General features: G+C 32.0%; 1 protein-coding gene across 2 annotated transcripts in view; it reads right to left on the reverse strand.

Moving 5' to 3' along the window:
• LOC149539178 (uncharacterized) overlaps nucleotides 1–21,445 on the reverse strand; it is an 84,137-nt gene that overhangs the window by 16,794 nt on the left and 45,898 nt on the right. For both annotated transcript variants that reach the window (XM_089799141.1, XM_089799142.1), the window contains exons 10-13: nucleotides 631–687; nucleotides 426–500; nucleotides 271–321; nucleotides 37–117 (exon numbers count right to left, since the gene is read on the reverse strand). In XM_089799141.1, the coding sequence (XP_089655267.1) occupies nucleotides 37–117; nucleotides 271–321; nucleotides 426–500; nucleotides 631–687 (264 nt within the window). The remainder of the gene's footprint in view (nucleotides 1–36; nucleotides 118–270; nucleotides 322–425; nucleotides 501–630; nucleotides 688–21,445) is intronic.

A 21,445-nucleotide genomic window follows, 5' to 3' on the forward strand; every position in this document is an offset into this window, starting at 1 on the left:
AGCAAGACTAAAGGCATTGAGTTATACTAATATTACCTTCCCTGCAAGATAGTTTGTCATATGCTTTATCTTTATAGAACCTTCTCTTTTCAAGGTTTTGATAAATTCTGCAGCAGCCTGTTCATGGAACACTTCAACTATATCAACCTTTAACAAAAGAAGAATTAAACATAATGTATTTAATAGTTTGACCTTGAAAACACTATTTCTTACTGATATGGATAAAGAGATTTTGAAATTCAAAGAATTATCAAGGAAAAATATTTCCACCTCTGGAGAGGTTCGAAAAATTCTTAGACATCTTGCATCATTTAGACTAACCTGGCACACAAAAATTTCCCATTTTAGTCCACAATGTTAAAACTCCAAAATTCCCTCAAAGAAAAATCTTCACCACCTTTAATGAAATAATTGATGGAACTCACAAGGCTACATAGAATGTCAACACTGATCTCCTTGATGTCTTGGTCCATCTCAGACTGCACCATAGAAACAAGAACCTGCAACAATATTCTTCTTGATTAATTGTAATTCACAAAGAAATGGAAGATTAAGAAGACATCAATGATAAATAAATATTCATGAGATGAAGTTAATTTCTTCAACAAAGAAGGCTTTAGAAATTCTTACATTGTCCAATTGATGCATAATTAGAAGTCTTGCACCCTCTTTTGAATTTGTATATGCCTACAAGGAAAAGGAACTTTTAGCTATAAAGAAAGACATCATATTATAATGACCTTCAATTGTAGACAACCTTATAATTTTGGAACCATGAGGTGCATATTATTTTCCTATGTTTGTATGTGCACAAGAGAGGATTTTTTTATCTATGTCTAGAAAGTCTAGACAATATTTCTTTAACAAGATGACAACTCTACATAACTCTTTAAAATTTCACCCAAATTAGAGGTGTAATGGGATAGGATTCATGACATGACAAAAAAATGATAGAATGGTAAGAGGAATAAATAATTATTTAGACCACATTTATAAAGCCTCTAGACTTTTTAAGGCTTGTGTATGATGCGTTAAGGAAGATGGATACAATAAAATTTAGAGTATTGTTAATATAATGTTAGAAAATTAAAATTTTGCTAAGTTATTTGTGGGAGCTTTGCTTCTTGAAAAAATAAATTCTATGTAAGAAAGTTGTTAGTCTTTCTATCTGAATTAACACTATCCTCTTGCATGTTTTCTCCACTTTAAAAAAAAAATTCCCCTGTTCTCTGCAAGGGTAAATCTTTCTTCTTTTTCCATCTTGTATTAGTTAGGGAACTTTTGCATGCATAAACATGCACTGAAGTGAAATCTAAAATTTATAAATCTGTCAATTTTATCTATAGTATTTGTAAGTTGATATGGCATGTGCTTTGCATTCCAAAAGATAATGCTAACCATTTTAATGGATGACCAATTTTGCTGCAGAGGAGCTTCCTCTATTTTTTCTTGTATGTTCTTTATTTTATATTTGTGCAAAAAATGCATTTATATTTTGAGTGATCAATGGGGCTTGAAATGACTATTGATCTTATTACTTCAACTTTATTTTGTCATTTAAAGAATCTATTAGAGTTGGTATGTTATTTGAGGATAATATATAATCAATGTATATTGTTTTTTGGATAGAAAATTTTTTTCCAAGATTGTGGTTAATTACTTATATTTTGTTATAAGATGTTAAGCCAAAAGTTATATTAGTGAAGAATGTGTGTAATTTGAAACTCTTGTATTATTTCTTTGTTAATTTTTGTAAATGGATGAAAGGATTGGAAACTTAAACTCCTTACTTGAATTTGTTGAATTATAAATGTGGTTGTAGGACAAGTTGCTAGAACAATTTTATTCAACTCTTTTACGAATTTATTTGAGGTGGGTATTGTGTTCCTTCAATGTTTGATCAAATGCATTATTAATATGATTTTCCTTTTATTTATATTTAATGCAAAGATAACAACAATTTTACACTTGATTTAGCTTTATAAAATAGGGAAGGACTCTTTATCACGTTAATTATTTTATCTTCTTTATCATCTTAAATATCTATTTCATTTTTCAAGGGGAGAAGAATTTTCATGTTTGCAATAGGTTTATCCTTCCTCTCTAAAATGTGAAAGTTATTTTATCATATTAATTCTTTCCTCTTTTTTATGTTGTGGAGGAAGATGGCATCCACTATGCTATCATTATCCCCAACTGATAATGTAATAGGTAATGCTATGAATGTATGTAAAAGAGTCATATCAGTTGTTATATTGTCATTGATGTCAAAGTCTTATTTTGCTAGACATTCAGATAATTTAGTAGAGTGCCACATCATTTTATTGATGAAAAGGATTTGAAGAAAGTATGATGAGGACATAATTGATAAGTATGGCATTCAATGAGTACTTAAATAAGTTGAATAGTTGACACAGTGCAAGGTAGGAGAATCCCCAAAGGAGATGTCCTACTCCCCAGAAAATAACCACATAGTGGAATATAAATAATAACATAGGGATTTAGATGAAAAATAATGTCAACTCTCATAATAGAATCATAGGATTTACATTCCAATATGCTCAACTTTAAGGCCTTTTGGGTTATGGCCAAATACATCAGCAATTACAATAACAGTTCCGCAAGAGCTCGCAAGATCCAAACTCTTAGCTAGCCCAAACTATGATTTGGTAGAAAACCCCAAGAAGAATCTAAATGTGTGCCTAAAAGCCACCAAGCAATCTTATTATTTTTCCAAGCCACACTTATCTACTCTCAGCTACTCCATCTTCTATATGTTCTACTTATACTAAACCAATCCACAAGTTGGCCTTGAAAATTACATTAAATAAACACCCACATTAAATAAACCCTCAAGCCACAAGTCAGCTTGATAAAAGACATTAAATATAGGAAATAATTAAATACTTATCACAAGCCCCAAGTTTACAATGTACCCTTAGGCATAAGTCCACATCCAATAATATAAATCCAAGAATCCACACACCAACTCCCTCAGAGTAAAGCTTGTGAATACAATCTCCAAAGTCTTCCAGGAACACATGAGTAGAAATCACCAAAATGGCTCTAACTCTAATATGATAACTCCAAACTCTATGTGCACTTAGGAAAAGTTTCCCTAATATATCTCAAACATATCTCAAATCACACAAACTCTATGTGCACTTAGTAGCTCAACTCTTGTAGAAAATTATGAAACTAAAATATATAAACTAGTTCATAAATCCTAATATTTAATACATCATCCCCACTATAATCTGAAAGGATTATCATGAAATCATTATGGAGAACTTTTATTTCTCAAATGTAATTATCAACAAAGCACATTGGTGGAACATTTTCTAGTTGATCCAAAGTCATCTCCTTGAGCCAAGCTTTGGAAGGTCTTAAAGATTGTTAACAAGCCTATTAGTTTAATAAATCTCATGTACAGTCTCCTATTTACCAATGATCCAAAATAGCATGCATTGAGTGTTATTGTCCATGATAAAATTTGATAATAACATACATTAGGTACAATAAAATAACGCACACTCCACATTGTGAACATATTTGGTCCAACTCTTAAATTGATAATAGAACACATCGAGTATAGTGGAGTTGAAACTGATGTAAAAAAATTTCTACCAAAAATAAACAAAGCCATTATATTGAGTATTTTATTTCTAATAACTAGTTCAAAAACCCTTCTTCCTTGTTACTTTGCAAAATAGAAAAGGCTACTAGAATAGATGGATAGAGGAGTTGAGAATAAATAGTCACAAAAAGAGCTAAAATTTACATTGGATGTTCCCCACACAGTGAACAATGAAATTTGAAAATCTACTCCAATTCTCAATATCTCTAGATAGTATTTGATCTCACTCAACTTTAAGGCAAAGGGGAAGGTTTTTCATTCCCATAACCTCATAACTACACCTAGATAATTTGAGCTATGCTGAAATAAAAAATTCTAATAGGATAAGAGAGTCTCAGAATTAATCAACTTATGTATAGGCTCATGTGAATCAATAATGGCCTTGGAACATTAAGAATCCACACATATTTTCTCGCATCCTTAATTGGCTAAAGGATCCCCAATTTGATTGCCCTCACAGTGGGAAATGAAAACTTCTTGAAAGGATTCAATTAATCTCCATCCAAGCTTTCAATTATGTAAAGACATATTAATACATGCATTAAAAATTACCATAAAATCACCTTCTAAAAGCTTCCCCTCCTCCCCCTTCCTCCTTTGGCTAATAAACTATGTAGTGAGGTGGATGCTTCTGCAATATTATTGGTCCCATGAGAGAGGAAGAGATTTGAGAGCATACACAATATCCTAATGACACTGAATACAGATATCAATTTCTAGATTCTTGGATTACCTCTCAAAACATCATCACAAATTTAATTTAACAAAGTCATGAGTATAAAGGAAATTATTTTCCTTATTTATAAGTGGTATGGAGTAAGTGAAGTGATCTAAGAAGTGTGAATAATAGCATATTATTTGGTAAATACAAGTGGTCCAGGGGATTATTGGATGCAAATTTTGTGATCTGGTATCGAGATCAAAAGGAATGGAATTCTAATTGAGAGGACGAAGAAAGAGGAATGAGCAGCACCATTTAATTCTATTATTCTACAAGGAATAATAAAGTTATCATTTGGACAATGGGCTCATTGGTCTTTCCCCTGAAGTTGTTTGGATAATAGGTCCATCTACCTTGTACAACTCCTAACAGGGTTGGCACAACTCCTAATAGGGTTGGAATCTCCTAACAGGAATTCAAGGTCTCCTAACAGGGTCCATCCTCTAACAAGGAATATTTATATTAGTACATCATCTTATGGGTACCATCCCCCATCAAGGTTTTTCCTCTAATCAAGGGTTTCCCTAGTTAACATATTTGGTATTATTGTGCATGAGTATCTTGTTATGGTTTTTGATTATATTGCTCATATGGTTAAGATTTAATTAGGTTGATAACTTTGATAATAGTTGTATAATTGATTCACCCCCAAGCCCCCTCCCACTGCCCCCTCTTAGTTATATTGATGGACTATATATTCTAACAATTGGCATCCAAGCTTTAAGTCCTTAAAGGGAAAGCTTAACAGCTTTGGGAGATTAATGGAAAGTCTTTTTAGAAAGGATAATCCTAAGTTTGATGGGGTTAACTATGATAGTTGTAAGGATAAGATAAAGACTCATCTACTATGTATAGGTCCATGATATTAGCTATTGACAAAAAGTAGCAAAACAATTGTGGAAGAAGAAAGCTTGGACAATACAGTGAAGTAGAAGGAGATTTGTTTATGTGTAACATGAGAGCCAGAGAAGTCTTACTATTATCTCTTCCAGAGAATGAATACAATTAGGTAAAGACTCTATTAATATCTTATGAGATTTGGAAAAGTTTAGAATTTACTTTTGAAGGTGATAAACATACAAAAAGAAAAAGATTACAAAATTAGATTTGCGCATTTCAAGATGCTTAAATGATGGAAGATGAATTTGTAAGAAGCTATGTTGCTAGGATATCTAAAAAATTTACAAGAATAAAATTATATGATGGAACCAAAGAAGAAGATGAGATTGTATGGAAGATCTTGAAAACTCTGACACAACCATTCAAGAAAGTAGCATAGATGATTGAAATTTTCATACCTTGTATTGAGAATTTCTCCAAGGAAATTTTTCTTGGAAGATTGAAAGCTACAGAAGTAGGATTGAGACAATCATGAAAATTGACAAGAGTGGAGACAACTTTTAGTACTTTGAGTGTTTGTTCATCCCAACTAGAAGTGCAAGCACACATGGAGATTTCACTAGTAGTAGTACAACTAGATTTGATGAAGATAAGAAGATTGAAGAAGGTATATCATGTATTGTAAGGAGAGAACCAAATGGTAAGAATATTTTCAAATGTTGGACTTGTAATGAATTTGGTCATTATGCATCTAAATGTCCTAAAAGAGAGAAAAAAGTATAAGAAAAATTTTAAGCCTAGAAGAACTAGAAATTGTTTATATGCTAATGAAGATGAGGAATTTGATGAAAAATTTTAGAGTGAAAGTGATCATTTGCTAGGATTTGTAAGAATGAAGGAAGAATTAGATCAGATTGTGAAGAATGACACATGGGAATTAGTTCTTAGACCTAGAGACAAGAATGTTATAGGGACCAAAAAAGTATTTAGAAATAAGATGAATGAGCAAGGAAAACTTGTAAGGAACAAAGCTAGACTTGTGTGCAAAGGATATTCATAGCAAGAAGGAATAGACTATGAGGAGACATATGCCCCTATGGCCAGAATGGAAGTAGTAACAATATTCCTAGATTATGCAAAAAATAAGAAATTAAAAGTGCATCAAATGGATGTCAAATCAACTTTCCTAAATGGAGAACTTGAAGATGAGGTTTATATTGAGCAACCCAAAGGTTTCCCTTTGACAGAAGAAAAAGACATAGTATGCAAATTGAAGAAATATTTGTATGGTCTAAATCAAGTACCTAGATCCTGGTATGCAAGGTTGGACAAGTATCTGGTAAAACTTGGATTTGCTAAAGGTAAAATAGGTAGTAACTTGTATTTGGAAGAAATTGAGAATGATTTGATGATAATTGTAATATTTATTGATGACATAATTTTTGTAGGAAATGATAAAGCAAGTGATAAGTTTGTTGAAGAAATGAAGAATGAATTTGAAATGAGTATGATAGGAGAGATGAAGTTCTTTCTAGGTTTGCAGATTGTGCAAAACTATATGGCATTTTTATTTCACAAGTTAATTATCTAAAAGACTTGTTGAAGCAATTTGGTTTGGAAAGTTGTAAGTTTGTTGGTACACTAATGATAACTAGTCACAAGTTATCTAGAAAAGATGTGACACCTACAGTTGAGCAAACAAAGTACAAATCCATGATTCGAGGTTTGCAATATCTGACTCACAGTAGACCATATATAGAAAATACAATTGGGATTGTAGCAAGATTTCAAGATAATCCTAAGGAGTATCATTATGTAGCAGTAAAGAGGATATTCAGATATTTGAAAGGAACATCTAATTATGGGATATGGTATGGTAGATGATGTGATTTCACTCTATGTGCTTATACTGATGTGAATTGGATAGGCAATATGAATTACAAAAAAAGTACAAGTGGTGGAATATTCTTTCTTGGAGGAAGACTAGTTTCTTGGTTAAGTAAGAAACAATGTTGTATTTCACAAAGTAAAGCTAAGGCAGAGTACATAGCAGCAACAAATAATTGCAATCAAGCGACATGGATGAAGTAGATGTTGAGGATATTGGGATAGAATTATTAGAACCTATTGTCATATATTGTGATAACACAAGTACAATAAGTATACCTAAGAATCTTGTATTTCATTCTAAGACTAAGCATATATCTATTAAGTATCATGTTTTGAGAGATAAGGTGGCAGAAAAAGAAATCAGATTAGAGTATGTCAGTACCAAAGAATAGATTGCAAATATCTTTACAAATCCCTTACCTAAAGATACATTTGTGTACCTAAGAGGTATGCTTGGGGTTAGGCCCCTACCTACTTTAGAGTAGATGATATAGAGATTGCATTAGTCTAGAAGTATAGAGCACTATTGTTTGACTGGATTGAATGATGATGCTTCCTATATGGGGGAGTATCTATGATGAGCAGAGTCATTAAGGAATCTTGGTAATTGGTCTTGTAACAGTGTCTTCAGACACTTGAGTTGGTTGAAGACTTGGAGCAAAGAATTGAAATAATGAGGCCTTTTTCATTGATGTCAATGGGGGAGATATGTAGATGAAAAAAATCTCTACTTTATTAGGGAAATTTAGAAATATTCATGTAAGTAAGGAGAAGTAATATATCTATGGAAAGATATGTAGTATGAAGATTCTTAATGTATGAGGAATAAGCTAAGAGTTTTTTAGCATGTGAATAATTGATGCTAATCCTTGAATATGTAGAATAGAGTAGTGTTCCAGGGGATCTTAGATTTGATTGATGAAGAGGATTGGAAAAGAGGAGAGCAACAACAATAGAGTATTGTTTGATATTCTTTGAACCTAGATATTTTTCATCTATGTTGTCATCAATGTCAAAAAGGGAGATTGTTAGGATGAATGCTAATGGTATCCCTTTGGGAAGTATCCTAAGCATTGCTAGAACACTTGGGGATATTTTTAGAATGATTTCATGTTTCATTCATGGCTATGTTTGTCATTAATGTCAACATAGCATTAATTTTGTGATGACTAGAAAAGTAGTAGATAGAAATCGTGGTTGTATGGATAATGTTTTGATTATCTGAAGACATGTTGATAAGGACATGTTCCATTTTGTGTCTTGATAGCAAGGCCATGTGCATGTAGTCTAAGTCAAAGATATACAAAATTTATATATTATTTATAGAGAGTAGTGCAAAGATAGAGTGCCTAGAAAGAAATTTTTGATTATCTTCTAGCAGAGATATAATCTGGAGATGTGGAGTTAGACAAAGATAAAGGACAGTTTGATGGTGACATCAACAAATGCATAGTCCTAGAGTTGTGCGTGTGAGAAGTGGTATATACTATGAGCCAATAGTGATATATGGTTACAAAATAATTAATTCTCTTAGTGTGGTCCTATTAGAATTAATTGGAGAAGCCTCAAGGCTAACTCAAGGAATTGTTTTACGAAATTGGTATAAATGAAAGTATTTTCCTTGTTTGTAAGTGGTATGGAGTAATAAAAGTGATCTAAGAAGCGCAAATAATAGAATATTATTTTGTGAATATTAGTAAGTGATCCAACGGATTACTAGATGCAAGGTTCATGATCTGGTATTGAGATCAAAAGGAGCAAAAGTCTAGTTGACAGGACAAAGTAAGAGGAACAAGCAGTACAATTCAATTCTATTATTTTGCAAGGAATAATACATAGATCATTTGGAAAATAGGTTCATTAGTCTTGACCCTAAAGCTATTTATAAAGTGGGTCCATCTACCTCCTACAACTCCTAACAGGATTGGCACAACTCCTAATAAGGTTGGAATCTCCTAACAGGGATTCAAATTCTCCTACTAGGGATTGATATGTACTAAATGTTGAATTACACTCTTGACAGGGTCCATCCTCTATCAAGGAATATTTTCATTAGTACATCATCTTGCAGGTACCATCCCCATCGAGGTTTTCCCTCTAATCAAGGATTTCCCTAGTTAACACATCTGGTGTTATTGTGCATGAGTATCTTGTTGTGGTTTTTGATTATATTTCTCGTATGGTTAAGATTTAATAAGGTTGATAATATTGATAATAGTTGTATAACTAATTCACCCCCCCACCTCTCATTTATATTGGTGGACTATATATTCTAACAAGGTCAACAAAACTTGATTTTGATGCTCCTACATCAGCAGTGATAATGTAATATTAGTTTGATTATTTTACAATCTTTTATTTTTGCAATGTATTGGAGAACACAAGCTTAAGTGATTGAAAAGGTTAACAAAGGGAGATTGTATTCACAGTGACTATAGTATTACCCAAGTAAACCTAGTAATAACAGAGTTCTATATTACCCAAGTAAATGTTATGTGTACCGAGTAACAGCTAGATGAATAAGTTTGAAGAATTTTAACCTAACAACTTTTGATGGTTTGAGATGGTCTAAGGCATGAATCAAATTTTGTTACAATATAAACATTCAATAAGGATCTGATGATGGAGATTGAAAAAGGATAACGATGTGCACAAATTTCTATGAAAGTTATATTTGTTGAGTGTCTAGATTCATTGTATGAATTTTTGAATATAGAAATTTGGTATGAACCTAAGATCAATGATAGTGATTAAGTGGAAAAATATGGAAGGATCTGGAAGCTTAGAGATGACTATTTAAGGAGAAGACAAAGATAGTTTTAGGTTGTTGGTTGGAAGTTGATCAAGTAATGATCAAGTTATTCTAAATGCAAAGTTGAAGAAGGTGAAAGAAGATAGTTGAGTCAAGTGAACCAATAAAAGGAAGGAGAAAGAGAAGGTGTTAATTAGCCAGTCAAAGGTATAGAGTGAAAGGAGATCAGGGTGAGAGATCAAATAAAGAAAAGAGCAAGGAATAAAGATTTGAATAAGAAAAGGTAGTTGATATTCTTAATAGATCATTTCCACCATTACTTTTTTAATTATCGTAGTATAAAATCTTGGAAGAATTGAGTGGACCTAACAAGTCTATGAAATCCTATATGGTAATATTGACTAGTGGTATTTGTAATTTCTATAGAGAAAGTTACTATTTAGAGAAGATCAAGGAGTGATAAGGTCTAGATGATCTTTTGGTGAAATCCTCTAACAAGGTCACATCAACAATGTATATGTAACCTTTAACAAGGATAGCTCCTAGAAAAGCTCACTTTAGAAGAGTGAATATTTATGAGTTTCCAGTCCTAGGCAATTTTCCCTTCACAGTGTTTCCATTTTAAAATCATGATGTCAAATGTGTGAATGTTATTTGTGTTGCAATTGTTTTAAAAAATTTATAGTTTACTACAACTCAATAACAACTAAGTATTTATAAGGTTACAACTAAGTAATTTTACTAAAATTTGGCAATGCAAAGAACAATTCATTAACAATTTGGATTAAAGTGATTGAAAGAGTTATATGATAAGTTGAGTGGTTGCATTGAGTGATTGATGTTAAAGTTTGTGAAGTTTTATTGGTATTGAAATTGTTTGAAGGGACTATATGATAACTGGACATAACTAATTCATCCTCCTACCCCTCCCCCCCCCCCCCCCTAATTATCTAACAATTGGTATTAAAGCACAATGCTTGGAGAAAGAATTTTAAAGCAATTTGAGCTAAAATCAAAGATGTAAAAGAGAGAGGTACCCAAATTGAACAAAGAAAACTTCTCATCATGGAAGGAAAAAATGAAGTTGCATATTTTTGGCATTGGATATAATGTCACACATTGGTTGGAACATGAATATACTACCCTTGTTATCCTCTAATTGTGGAGAAAATAAATGAGAAAAGAAATCATAATAGCATGATGATTGAGATTTCCTTTGCACTCAATGATGTCAAGTTTGACGATATCAAGGATTGTACTAATGTTAAATACATGTGGGAAAAATTGACACTTGTATATGGTGGAGATGATAATGTGAGAAGAGAAAAAATTTAAAGTCTCAGAGGAAAGTATGATGACCTGGGAATGAAAGAAGGAGAAAATGTTGCTTAGTATATAAATGGAATCAAAGAAGTTGTAAGCACAATCAAATCTTCTGGAGGTGCTATCAGTGATTTTGAAATTGTAATTAAAGTTCTTGGAATTCTTCTGCCTATTTATGCTATCCAAGTATATGTTATTCAAGAAGTAAAATCCATGCCTAGTCATGTATTGACACTTGATAGTCTAGTTGGTCAGTTGACTACATTTGAATTGAGAAATTATGATAATAGTATGGTTACAATTGGAAATGAATTTACATCTTCACTAGCCATTTGAAATTCAAAGAAAGAAAAGAAAATTAAATAAGAAAGTAAATCTGAATTTGAGAATGATCTGGATGAACTTGAAGCATTTCTAGCAAGAAGGTTATCAAGAGGCAAAGGTAAATACAAAGGTAAACTACCTGTGGTTTCAAATATAATGAGGTTGGTCACTTTGTTACCAAATTTCCTAACAGATGTAAGAATGACATAAATGACAAGAAATATTTCAAGTATAGGAAGAACAAGGACTACAAAGGCAAAGGAAAGAAGTTATGATACATTGTTGAAGAAGAGTATATCAAGTCCAATTTTGATGATGGCAAGGAAGTAGTTGAGATGGTTTATGATGTGATCAAGGAAAATCCAAATGGTAGACTTTATGAGAATGAAACTTCCCTTATTTCACATGTAAGTAAGAAGGACTCATGGATTATTGATAGTGGATGCTCACATCACATGACTGGTGATCTAAATAAATTTAAAATTTTTGAAGAAATTGATGATGGTGGAACTATTAAGATAGGTAATGATGTTCCATGTCGGTAAAAAGTAAAGGATCACTCATGTTGAATGATGAGATAAGATGTGATGATGCATATTGAGTTCAAGGACTTAAATATAATATTTTGAGTGTTTCACAATTGAATAACTTAGGTCATAATCCTACTATAAACTGCCTCACATTCGGCGCTCTGTCCACAGACTCAGGAAAACTCACTCTTCACTTCCTCCTTCTCTTTCACACCTTGAAGCCTTCACACTTTCCAACTTTCCTTCCAACGCTTCTCCTTCTTGAGCTTCTCCTTCTCAAGCTTCCACTTCTCAAGCTTCTTCTTTTCAAGCTTGATTAGAAATGCTCATATGCCTTGCTTAAATAGGCACTTACCACCCAATGCATGACTTATCCACAACCTTCTAGAATTCCACCTACACAATATCCACAACCTTCTACAACTTCCATAACCTTCTACGATATCCACAACTTTCTATGATATTCATAACTTTTTAGAATTCTTCCCACACACCTCAATAAATGGAATGACAACCATTTATTTTTTTATTTTTTCTATTATGCCACCTATGCACCTCGAAAATAGAAATCCCCTTTTCCTTTCTTTTCTCCTTTTTTCCCCTTTTTATTTTTTTTATTATTTCTCCTCTAATTTTTGTCACTTTCTCTCTTCTCCAAATTTTATTTTATTTTTTTCCCAATTTTTTTTCAATTTTTTTTTTCAATAATTTTCCCATGCAAGATGCTCTTGCATCAGGAGGTTTCTCTAATATTCTAGAGAGAAGCAATCAATTCTATTGTATACACACTCAACTGAGTTCAATTGAAGAAAGGAACAAACAAGATTCTTTATGAAATTTGGTATGGTCATACACCAAATGTAAGTTATTTCAAAACCTTTGGAAATAGGTGTTATACTCATAAAGATGCAAGGAATGGTAAACTTTATGTTAAAGGAGATGAAGGTGTATTCCTTGGTTATTCATCTAAGAGTAAAGCTTATAAATGTTTGAACAAAGCTACTAACAAGAATGTGAGATTGATGAGTTTGCAAAGATGAATGATGTGGAAAGCAAGAAGGAATGTGAAGATTACAAAAAATTTATTTATGTCCATGAAGAGGAACTTGATGCTATACCTAAGTTACAACACATCTATCAAGAACTAGTCAGTGGTATCTGAGTTACAGAATTCTTTACTCAAGCATTAGATAGTTCAAATCAAGTAGGAAGTTGAACCTCTACCAAGTGAAGGAAATGTTTAAAATCAAAGAACTAAACCTGTATTTACCAAATATGTGAGGAAGAATCATTCACCTGAATAGATAATTGGAGATAAAAGTATTGGAGTACAAACAAGAAATAAGTTGAGAAATAATACTTGTTCAATTGTTGATTTTGAACCAAGAACAATAAATGTTGCATTGGATGATACATATTGGGTTAATTCTATGAATGACGAGATTGATCAAATTGAGAAGAATAATACTTGGACACTCGTATCGAGATCTACTGACAAAAATGTGATTGGAACCAAATGTATGTTTAGAACAAGTTGAATGAGAATGGAAAAGTGGTAAGGAATGAGATAAGATTGGTTTGTAAATGTTATGCACAAGAAGAAGGAATGGATTATGGTGAGACTTTTGCACCTGTGGCACGATTGGAAGAAGTAAGAACACTACTAGCTTATGCTACTATAAGAAATTCAGGAGGAAGTATTTATTGAACAACTTGAGTGATTCATTGAATGTGAAAAAAAAGCATGGTCTATAAGTTGAACAAAGAATCATATGGATTGAATCAAGCCCCAAGAACATGGTATGAAATATCACACTCTTATCTGATTAATATTGGATTTTCTAGAACAAGTGAAAATAGTAATCTTTATTTGAAAAATGACTCTGGAGATATGGTGTTGATTGTTGAAATATTTGTTGATGACATAATATGTGGTGGAAATGACATGTTGAGTAAGACATTTTTTGAACAAATGAGTACTAAATTTGAAATGTCTATGTTTGTTGAGATGAAAGAAAATCATTAGATTACAAGTCCATCAAACAAAGAAAGGTATATATGTGACTCAATCTAAGTATGTGAAAGAAATCTTGAAGATTATTTGGATAGATGATTATAAGCTAGGTGGTACGCCTATGGTGACTTGAGTAAAACTATCAAAAGAAGACACTACCTATAAGGTAAATGAAATACTATTCATATCTATGATTGGAAAGCTACAATATGATGTACATAGTAGACCAGATATTGAACTTTTTGTTTAAATTGTTGAAAGATTTTCATCTAATCCAAAGGAGACTCATATGACTATAGTGAAAAGGATATTCAGATATCTTAAAGGAAAAAAAGATTATGGCCTATGGTTTAAAGAAGAGGATGACTTTAATCTAAAATTCTACATAGATGTTGATCAGGCTAGTAATCTTGATGATAGAAAAAGAAAAAGTGGTGGAGCTTTATTTTTAGGAGAAATATTGATAACATGGATAAGAAAGAAATAGAGTTGTATCTCATAATGTATTGTTGAAGCTAAATATGTTGCTTCTGCAATCAATTTTTTAAATATTGTATGGATTAAGAAATTATTGGAAGGAATGTGAGAAGTAACTGAGCCTTTTACTATTTACCATGATAATATTAGTACCGTAAATATTTCAAAAAACCTGGTGATGCATGCAAAAACAAAGGACATATCAATCAAATATCATTATTTGAGAGAGAAATTACAAGAGAAACAAGTGAGGCTTGAGTATGTGAAGTCTAAGGAACAATTTTTTGATATATTTACCAAGTAATTACCTAAGGATGCTTTTGAGTATCTAAGAGGTAAACTAGGGGTTCTAGCCCTATCCAAAATTCACAAAGTGAAGAGGCATGCTAAATCAATTCATGGATGAATTGTAATATCTTTAAGGGGTTGATGCATAATTGTTCACACTTTAGGAGCATTTCTGAAGTTGTGAAAATGATTGTGATGAAACTATTGTATACAGTACATGCAAGGCACAAGGATAACTACAAGGCTTTATAAGTTTCATACTAAAATTTACAATGACCTTTGGCATTGTTGTCAAATGATGATAATAACAATAGATAATAATATTACCAAACAAGAAAGGGAGAGAAGAATGAATATCATATCCCAAAGGGAAGATATGATGAAGATGGTTATTGTGTTGAAAAGATATTATTTGAAGTATGGAACCTATCATTGAACAATCATTATTTTATCAATGATGTCAAACCTTTTACTTCTTGAAAAGACAACTGCTTGTTGGTCTAAATTCTATCATTTGTTTGATTGATTAAGAGGATTTGAAAAGATATGATAACAAGAGTACATAGGAAAAGGTTGAGTTTTTTGGTGTATAAAAGGAGCACTAAGACCAAGTAAGACATGAATGATATGATGTATTGTTGATCTACTTAAGGCTAAAGTAAATGGTTACTTAAGCTAAGCCTAGAAGAAGTATTTTCATAAAAAGTGTCTACCAAGCCAAGTCAAGCACATAGTTTAAGCCAAGAAGACCTAATTTAGGCCGAGCATAATTAAGTATGCATCGAGCATCAAAAAGTTAGTAAGTGTTGAGAGTCAGTAAATTTTAGTAAGTTTCGAGCATCAGGAATATAAAAATAGTGATTGAGCTGAGAAGATGTAGTTTATGTCCAGAAACCTAGTGTTGGTTGAGCATCAGAAGACTGTTATTGTCAAGTGAATACTGTAGATGTCAAGTGACAACAAAAAGTGTTAAATTGAAGATTTGACAAATTTGAGCCAACAAAGTTGATTTCTTGAATTGTGTGAAGTGTGTGGAAGATAACTATGATGATTTGGTGATACAAAATTCAAGATAAACCATTTTGAGGAGAATTCAAAGAGGATTATAGAAGAAGTTTCTAAAAGGGACTAAGGTAGATTCATTGAATCTTACCTAACCCTAAAATGGACAATTGAGGTTCAACAAAAAAGACCTAAATTCTCTATTTATAGAGATAGTAGGCTAGAAGAAAAGGTTATCATGCATGAGAACCTAAGGAAGACAAAAAGTCTAGGGTGTTTCTTCATATGGTGGTCGAATAGAAGAGTCTACAATTGGCATGCAAAGCAAGAAGGCTTGAGAGGTTGAATGCTTGAAGGGTGAAAAAGTTTTTAGATATGAAGAGTATGAATGTCAAGTAGAATGGAGGACTAAACTAGATATCTATAATCTGCAAGTGAGTTGTGTTTATTATTAGATAAAGTCTAATGTTACTTTCTAAGAATTGTATCAGTCTGGATAAATCCTTTGGATTAAGGTTGACCTAACAGTCATTTGTAAATCCTTTAACTGGGTGACATTCTAATGGAATGTTCTAAATTCCTCTAACAAAGCTCACTCCTAATAGGGTGATTGAAATTTTTTAACTAGGTTATATTTAACAGTGTGTATTGTAACCTTTAACAAAGTTGACCTTTAATAGGGCATCACTTCAGAAGAGTGAAATTGGGTAGCATGTTACTAGTGGTTTTTCCCAAATTGGGTTTCCACATAAAATCCTTTTGTCAAATTGTGTCAAATTGTGTGAATGAGTTTTTTGTATTTCATGTTTACATTTTTGCAAATTTATTTTGACCTAGGATAGTGACCTACAAATTTAAGGTATTGGATGTTCTAATAGATGCATGCATGATATGGTTTTATGGATATGAATCTATTAAGTATTGAAAATTTTTATTTGTACATTTGGACCTTGGATAATTGATTCACCACCCTCCCCCCCCCCCCCCCTTTCATTTATTCTAAAGTATTCCAACAATCGGTATTAGAGAAGTTAGTGCTTGTAAAGAAATAGTTTGAAGGTACTAAGAGCTAAAGATCAAGATGTATAGAAAGGAGGTGCCCAAATTGAACAAGGAAAACTTTCCTACATGGAAAAGTTTGATGAAGCTACATCTAGGACTTGGAGATAGTGCATAATATACCATTAAGACTGAGCATGCTAATCCTACTGGAGCCCCTACTGCTGATGATCTAAAAAAGAAGAAAGAACACAATCAGGTAATGTTAGAGCTTGCATATGCTCTAAGCTACTCAGAGTTTGATACCATCAAAGGATATAATTTTTCTAACAAGATGTGGTATGTTATAGAGACTATCTATGGAGAAGATAAGAATGTTCTAAGAGCCAAAATTAAAAGTCTAAGAGGAAATTTTGATGCCATTAGAATCTAAGAAGGTGAGACTATAGTCCAGAATTGTAAAAGAATCAAAGATGTTGTAAATGCTATCAGAGGAGCAAATAGTGTTATTGAAGATGATACTATGATCAACAAAGTATTGAGAATCCTATTTCCTATCTATGTTATTAAAGTCCCTTCCATACAAGAACTAAGGTGTGTTCCTGGTAGTAATCTAACCCTTGAATGATTGATAGGTAGACTCGCTACTTTTGAACTTTCTAATTTTGATAATTTTAAAACTAAAAATATTGAATCTACTTTCAAAGCTAAATTGACACTGAAAGAACCTAAAGATAAGAAGAAAAAGGTCAAGCATGTTTCTACTGATAGTGATATAGATGATGATGATGTAGAAGAGCTTGAAGCATTGTTGGCTTAGGATATTTTACTAGCTAATATATTTGTTGATGATATCATATTTGGAGGAAAAAATCCACTGTGAAAGTCATTTGCAAATTAAATGAAGAAAGAGTTTGAGATGTCCATGTCTAGAGAGGTAAAGTTCTTTTTTGGTTTGCAAATACATCAGATGAAATATGGTATTTACATCACTCGGTCTAAGTATGTAAAGGAAATATTGAAAAATTTTGGTATGGAGGATTCAAAACCTATTAGTACTTTTACAAACTGATGATTCTACTGAAGTAAATCAAACATTGTACAGGTCTATGATTGGAAAATTGCAATATATAGTTCATAGCAAACCTAACATTGCATTAGATGTTGGGATTGTTGAAAGGTTTTCTGAAAATCCTAAGGAGAATCATTTGATGGTTGTTAAAAGGATCATGAGATACTTGAAAGGAACAGAAGGCTATGGTTTATACTAAAAGAATAATGATAATTTTAAATTAAGAACCTATATAGGTGTTGATTGGGCTGGAAACATTGGTGATACAAAGAGAACAAGTGGTGGAGCATTTTTCTTAAGAAAGAGATTGCTCACATGGACCAATAAAAAACAAAATTGTATATCTCAATCTACTGTTAAAGTTGAGTATGTGGTTGCTATAATGAATTTCATAAATGTGGTATGGATCAAACAGTTACTCAAAAGAATGGAGGAAATTACTGCATCGGTGGTACTTTATTATGATAATACAAGTGTTATAAACATATCAAAGAACCCTGTAATGCACACAAAGACCAAGAATATTGCAATAAAGTATCATTACTTGAGAGATTTGGTTCAAGACAAAGAAGTGAGAATGGAATATATGATTACAAAAGAACAGATAGCTAATATATTCACAAAGGCTTTACCTAAGGATGCACATGAATATCTTAGAAGTAAACTAGGGGTGATACCCCTATCCAAAGCTACTTAAGAAGCAAGAGTATTTCCCTACATCAATTGAGTTGAATATCATATTTTAAAATTTGGTGTAGTGGATCTTACTTTAGGAGTTGCCTAAAGTAATGAAGGAGCTAAATCAGAAGATTTACAATCACATACAAGGTGACAGAGGGAGAACCTAAATTGATTATATATGCATGATTAGATCACAAGTCTTTGGCAATGTTGTCAAAGAGGGAGATATAAGAAAGAGGGAGATAGTAGAGAGAGAGAGAGAGATCAAAGAAGGAGATATAAGGTTAAGGGAGATATCAAAGAGATCAGATGAGAGAAGGAAAAAGAAAGAGGCACATATATTGATAGAGGGAGATATTTCAATGAAAGGTATTAATTTTATTTTTGGTATTGTTATTGGTGTTGGTTTTCCATCAATGCAAAACAGGGAGCTTGTTGAAAAGAGATTTTTTGAAGTATGGAACAATCATTATTTTGTCAATGATGTCAAACTTGCTACTTGCTGGTAAGACAACTTCTTTTTGGTCTAAATGCTATCATTTGTTTGATTGATGAAGAGGATTTGAAAATATATGATAACAACAATACCTAGGGAAAGGTTGAGTTATTTGGTGTATAAAAGGAGCACTAAGACCAAGTAAGACATGGATGATATGATGTATTGCTGATCTACTTAAGGCTAAAGTAAATGGTTACTTAAGGGTTCGCCTTAATGGTTACTCGACAATAATAGTTAAAGGATTTAATGGTTACTCCTAATAGGGTGATTGAAATCCTTTAACCATGTCATATTTAACAATGTGTATTGTAAACTTTAACAGGGCATCACTTCAGAAGAGTGAAATTGGGTAGCATGTTACTAGTGGTTTTTCCCAAGTTGGGTTTCCATATAAAATCTTTGTTTCAAATTGTGTGAATGAGTTTTTTTTATTTCATGTTTACATTTCTACAAAGTTATTTTGACCTAGGATAGTGACCTACAAAGTTAAGGTATTGGATGTTCTAATGGATGCATGCATGATATGGTTTTATGGATATGAACCCATTAAGTATTGAAAGGTTTTATTTATACATTTGGACCTTGGATAATTGATTCACCCCTCACCCCTCTCAGTTATTCTAAAGTATTCCAAAATGTTGTTGTTTCTACTAAAGATACAAATTGGATGCATCTGATGAACCATAATAAAGAAAAAGAACTAAAAAGTTGTAGTGTTGCCAATTCATAATTTTGATTATCTTATGTAATATTTTGTAATATAAAATTATATGCTATATGTTGCCATTAATGGTAAAAGAGTCATATCACTTGTTATATTTTCATTTATGTCAAAGTCTTAGTTGGCTAGACATTATGCTAACTCAATAAAGTGTCATATCATTTGATTGATGAAGAATGAATTAATAAGTATGGTGTTCAATGGGTACTTGAATGAGTTGAAAATTGATAATGTAATACTGGTTTTATTGTTTAACAATCTTATATTGTCGCAATGTATTGGAGAACACAAGCTTAACTAAGTGATAAGGTTAACAAAGGGAGACTATATTCACCATGTGACTACAGTATTGCCTCAGTAATTGGCAAAGAAAAAGGAAAATTCAGTATTACCTAAGAATTTCTAGTAATAACCAAGTTTTATATTACCCAAGTACTTGTTATGTTTACCGAGTAACTGTTGAATGAAGAAGTTTGGAGAATTGGAATCTAAGGCTAAATTTTTATGGAAATTTGGAAATTTTGAGATGGTCTAAGGCACAAGTCAAATTTTTTTACAAGATCAACAACTAGTAAAATTCAATAAGGATATGGTGGTGGAGATTGAATAAGGATAAGGATGTGCACAAAGTTCTATGAAAGTTATATTTTCTGAGTGTCTAGATTCGTTGTATGAATTTTTGAAATTGAAAATTTGGTATGAACCTAGGATCAATGATGGTAATTAAGTGACAAAAGATGGAAGGATTTGGAAGCTTGGAGATAACTATTTAAGCAAAAGATAAGTTTGTTTTAGTTTGCTAGTTGGAAGTTCATCAAGTAATGATAAAGTTGTTGTGAATGTGAATTTGAAGAAGGTGAAAGAAGATAGTTGAGCTAGGTGAACTAAGAAAAGGAAGGAGAAAGAGAAGGTGTTAATCAGCTAGTTAGAGGTATAGATTGAAAGGAGATCAAAGTGAGAGATTAGACAAAGACAAGAGCAAGGAACAAAGAATGAACAAGAAAAGGTAATTTCTATTCTTAACATATCATTTCTATAGTTACTTTTTTAACTATTGTAGCAAAAAATCTCAAAAGAACCAAGTGGATCTAAAAAGTCTTTGAAATCCTATATGGTAACATTGATTAGTGGTGTTTCTAAGTCCTTTAGAGCAGGTCATTCTTTAGGAAAGATTGAGGAGTGATAAGGTCTAGATGATATTTTGATGAAATCCTCTAACAAGGTTACATTAACAATGTCTATTTAACCTTTAACAAAGTTGGCTCCTAGTAGAGCTCACTTCAAAAGAGTGAATATTTTTGGGTTGTCGATCTTAAGTGATTTTTCTCTTCACAAGGTTTCCACTTTAAAATCCTGGTGTCAAATATGTGAATGTTATTTGTGTTGCAATTTTTTTAACATGTTTTACAGTTTACTCTGACTTGTTAACAACTTTAAGTATTTGCAAGGTTATAAATAAGTAATTTTACTGACAGTCAGTGATGCAAAGAATAGTAAGTTAATATTTTTGAATAAAGTAATTAAAAGAGTTAAATGACAAGTTGAATGGTTACACTAAGTGAATTTTTTAAGTTTATGAGGTTTTATTGGTACTAAAATTGTTTGAAAGAACTATATGATAACTGGGCATACTTGATTCACCCCCTTCCCTCTCAATTATCTAATAATTAATTTA

The sequence above is a fragment of the Cupressus sempervirens genome, chromosome 9 (genome assembly GCF_028749045.1).
Source record: "Cupressus sempervirens isolate cs-2001-9-10 chromosome 9, ASM2874904v1, whole genome shotgun sequence".
In the NCBI taxonomy this organism is placed as follows: domain Eukaryota; kingdom Viridiplantae; phylum Streptophyta; class Pinopsida; order Cupressales; family Cupressaceae; genus Cupressus; species Cupressus sempervirens.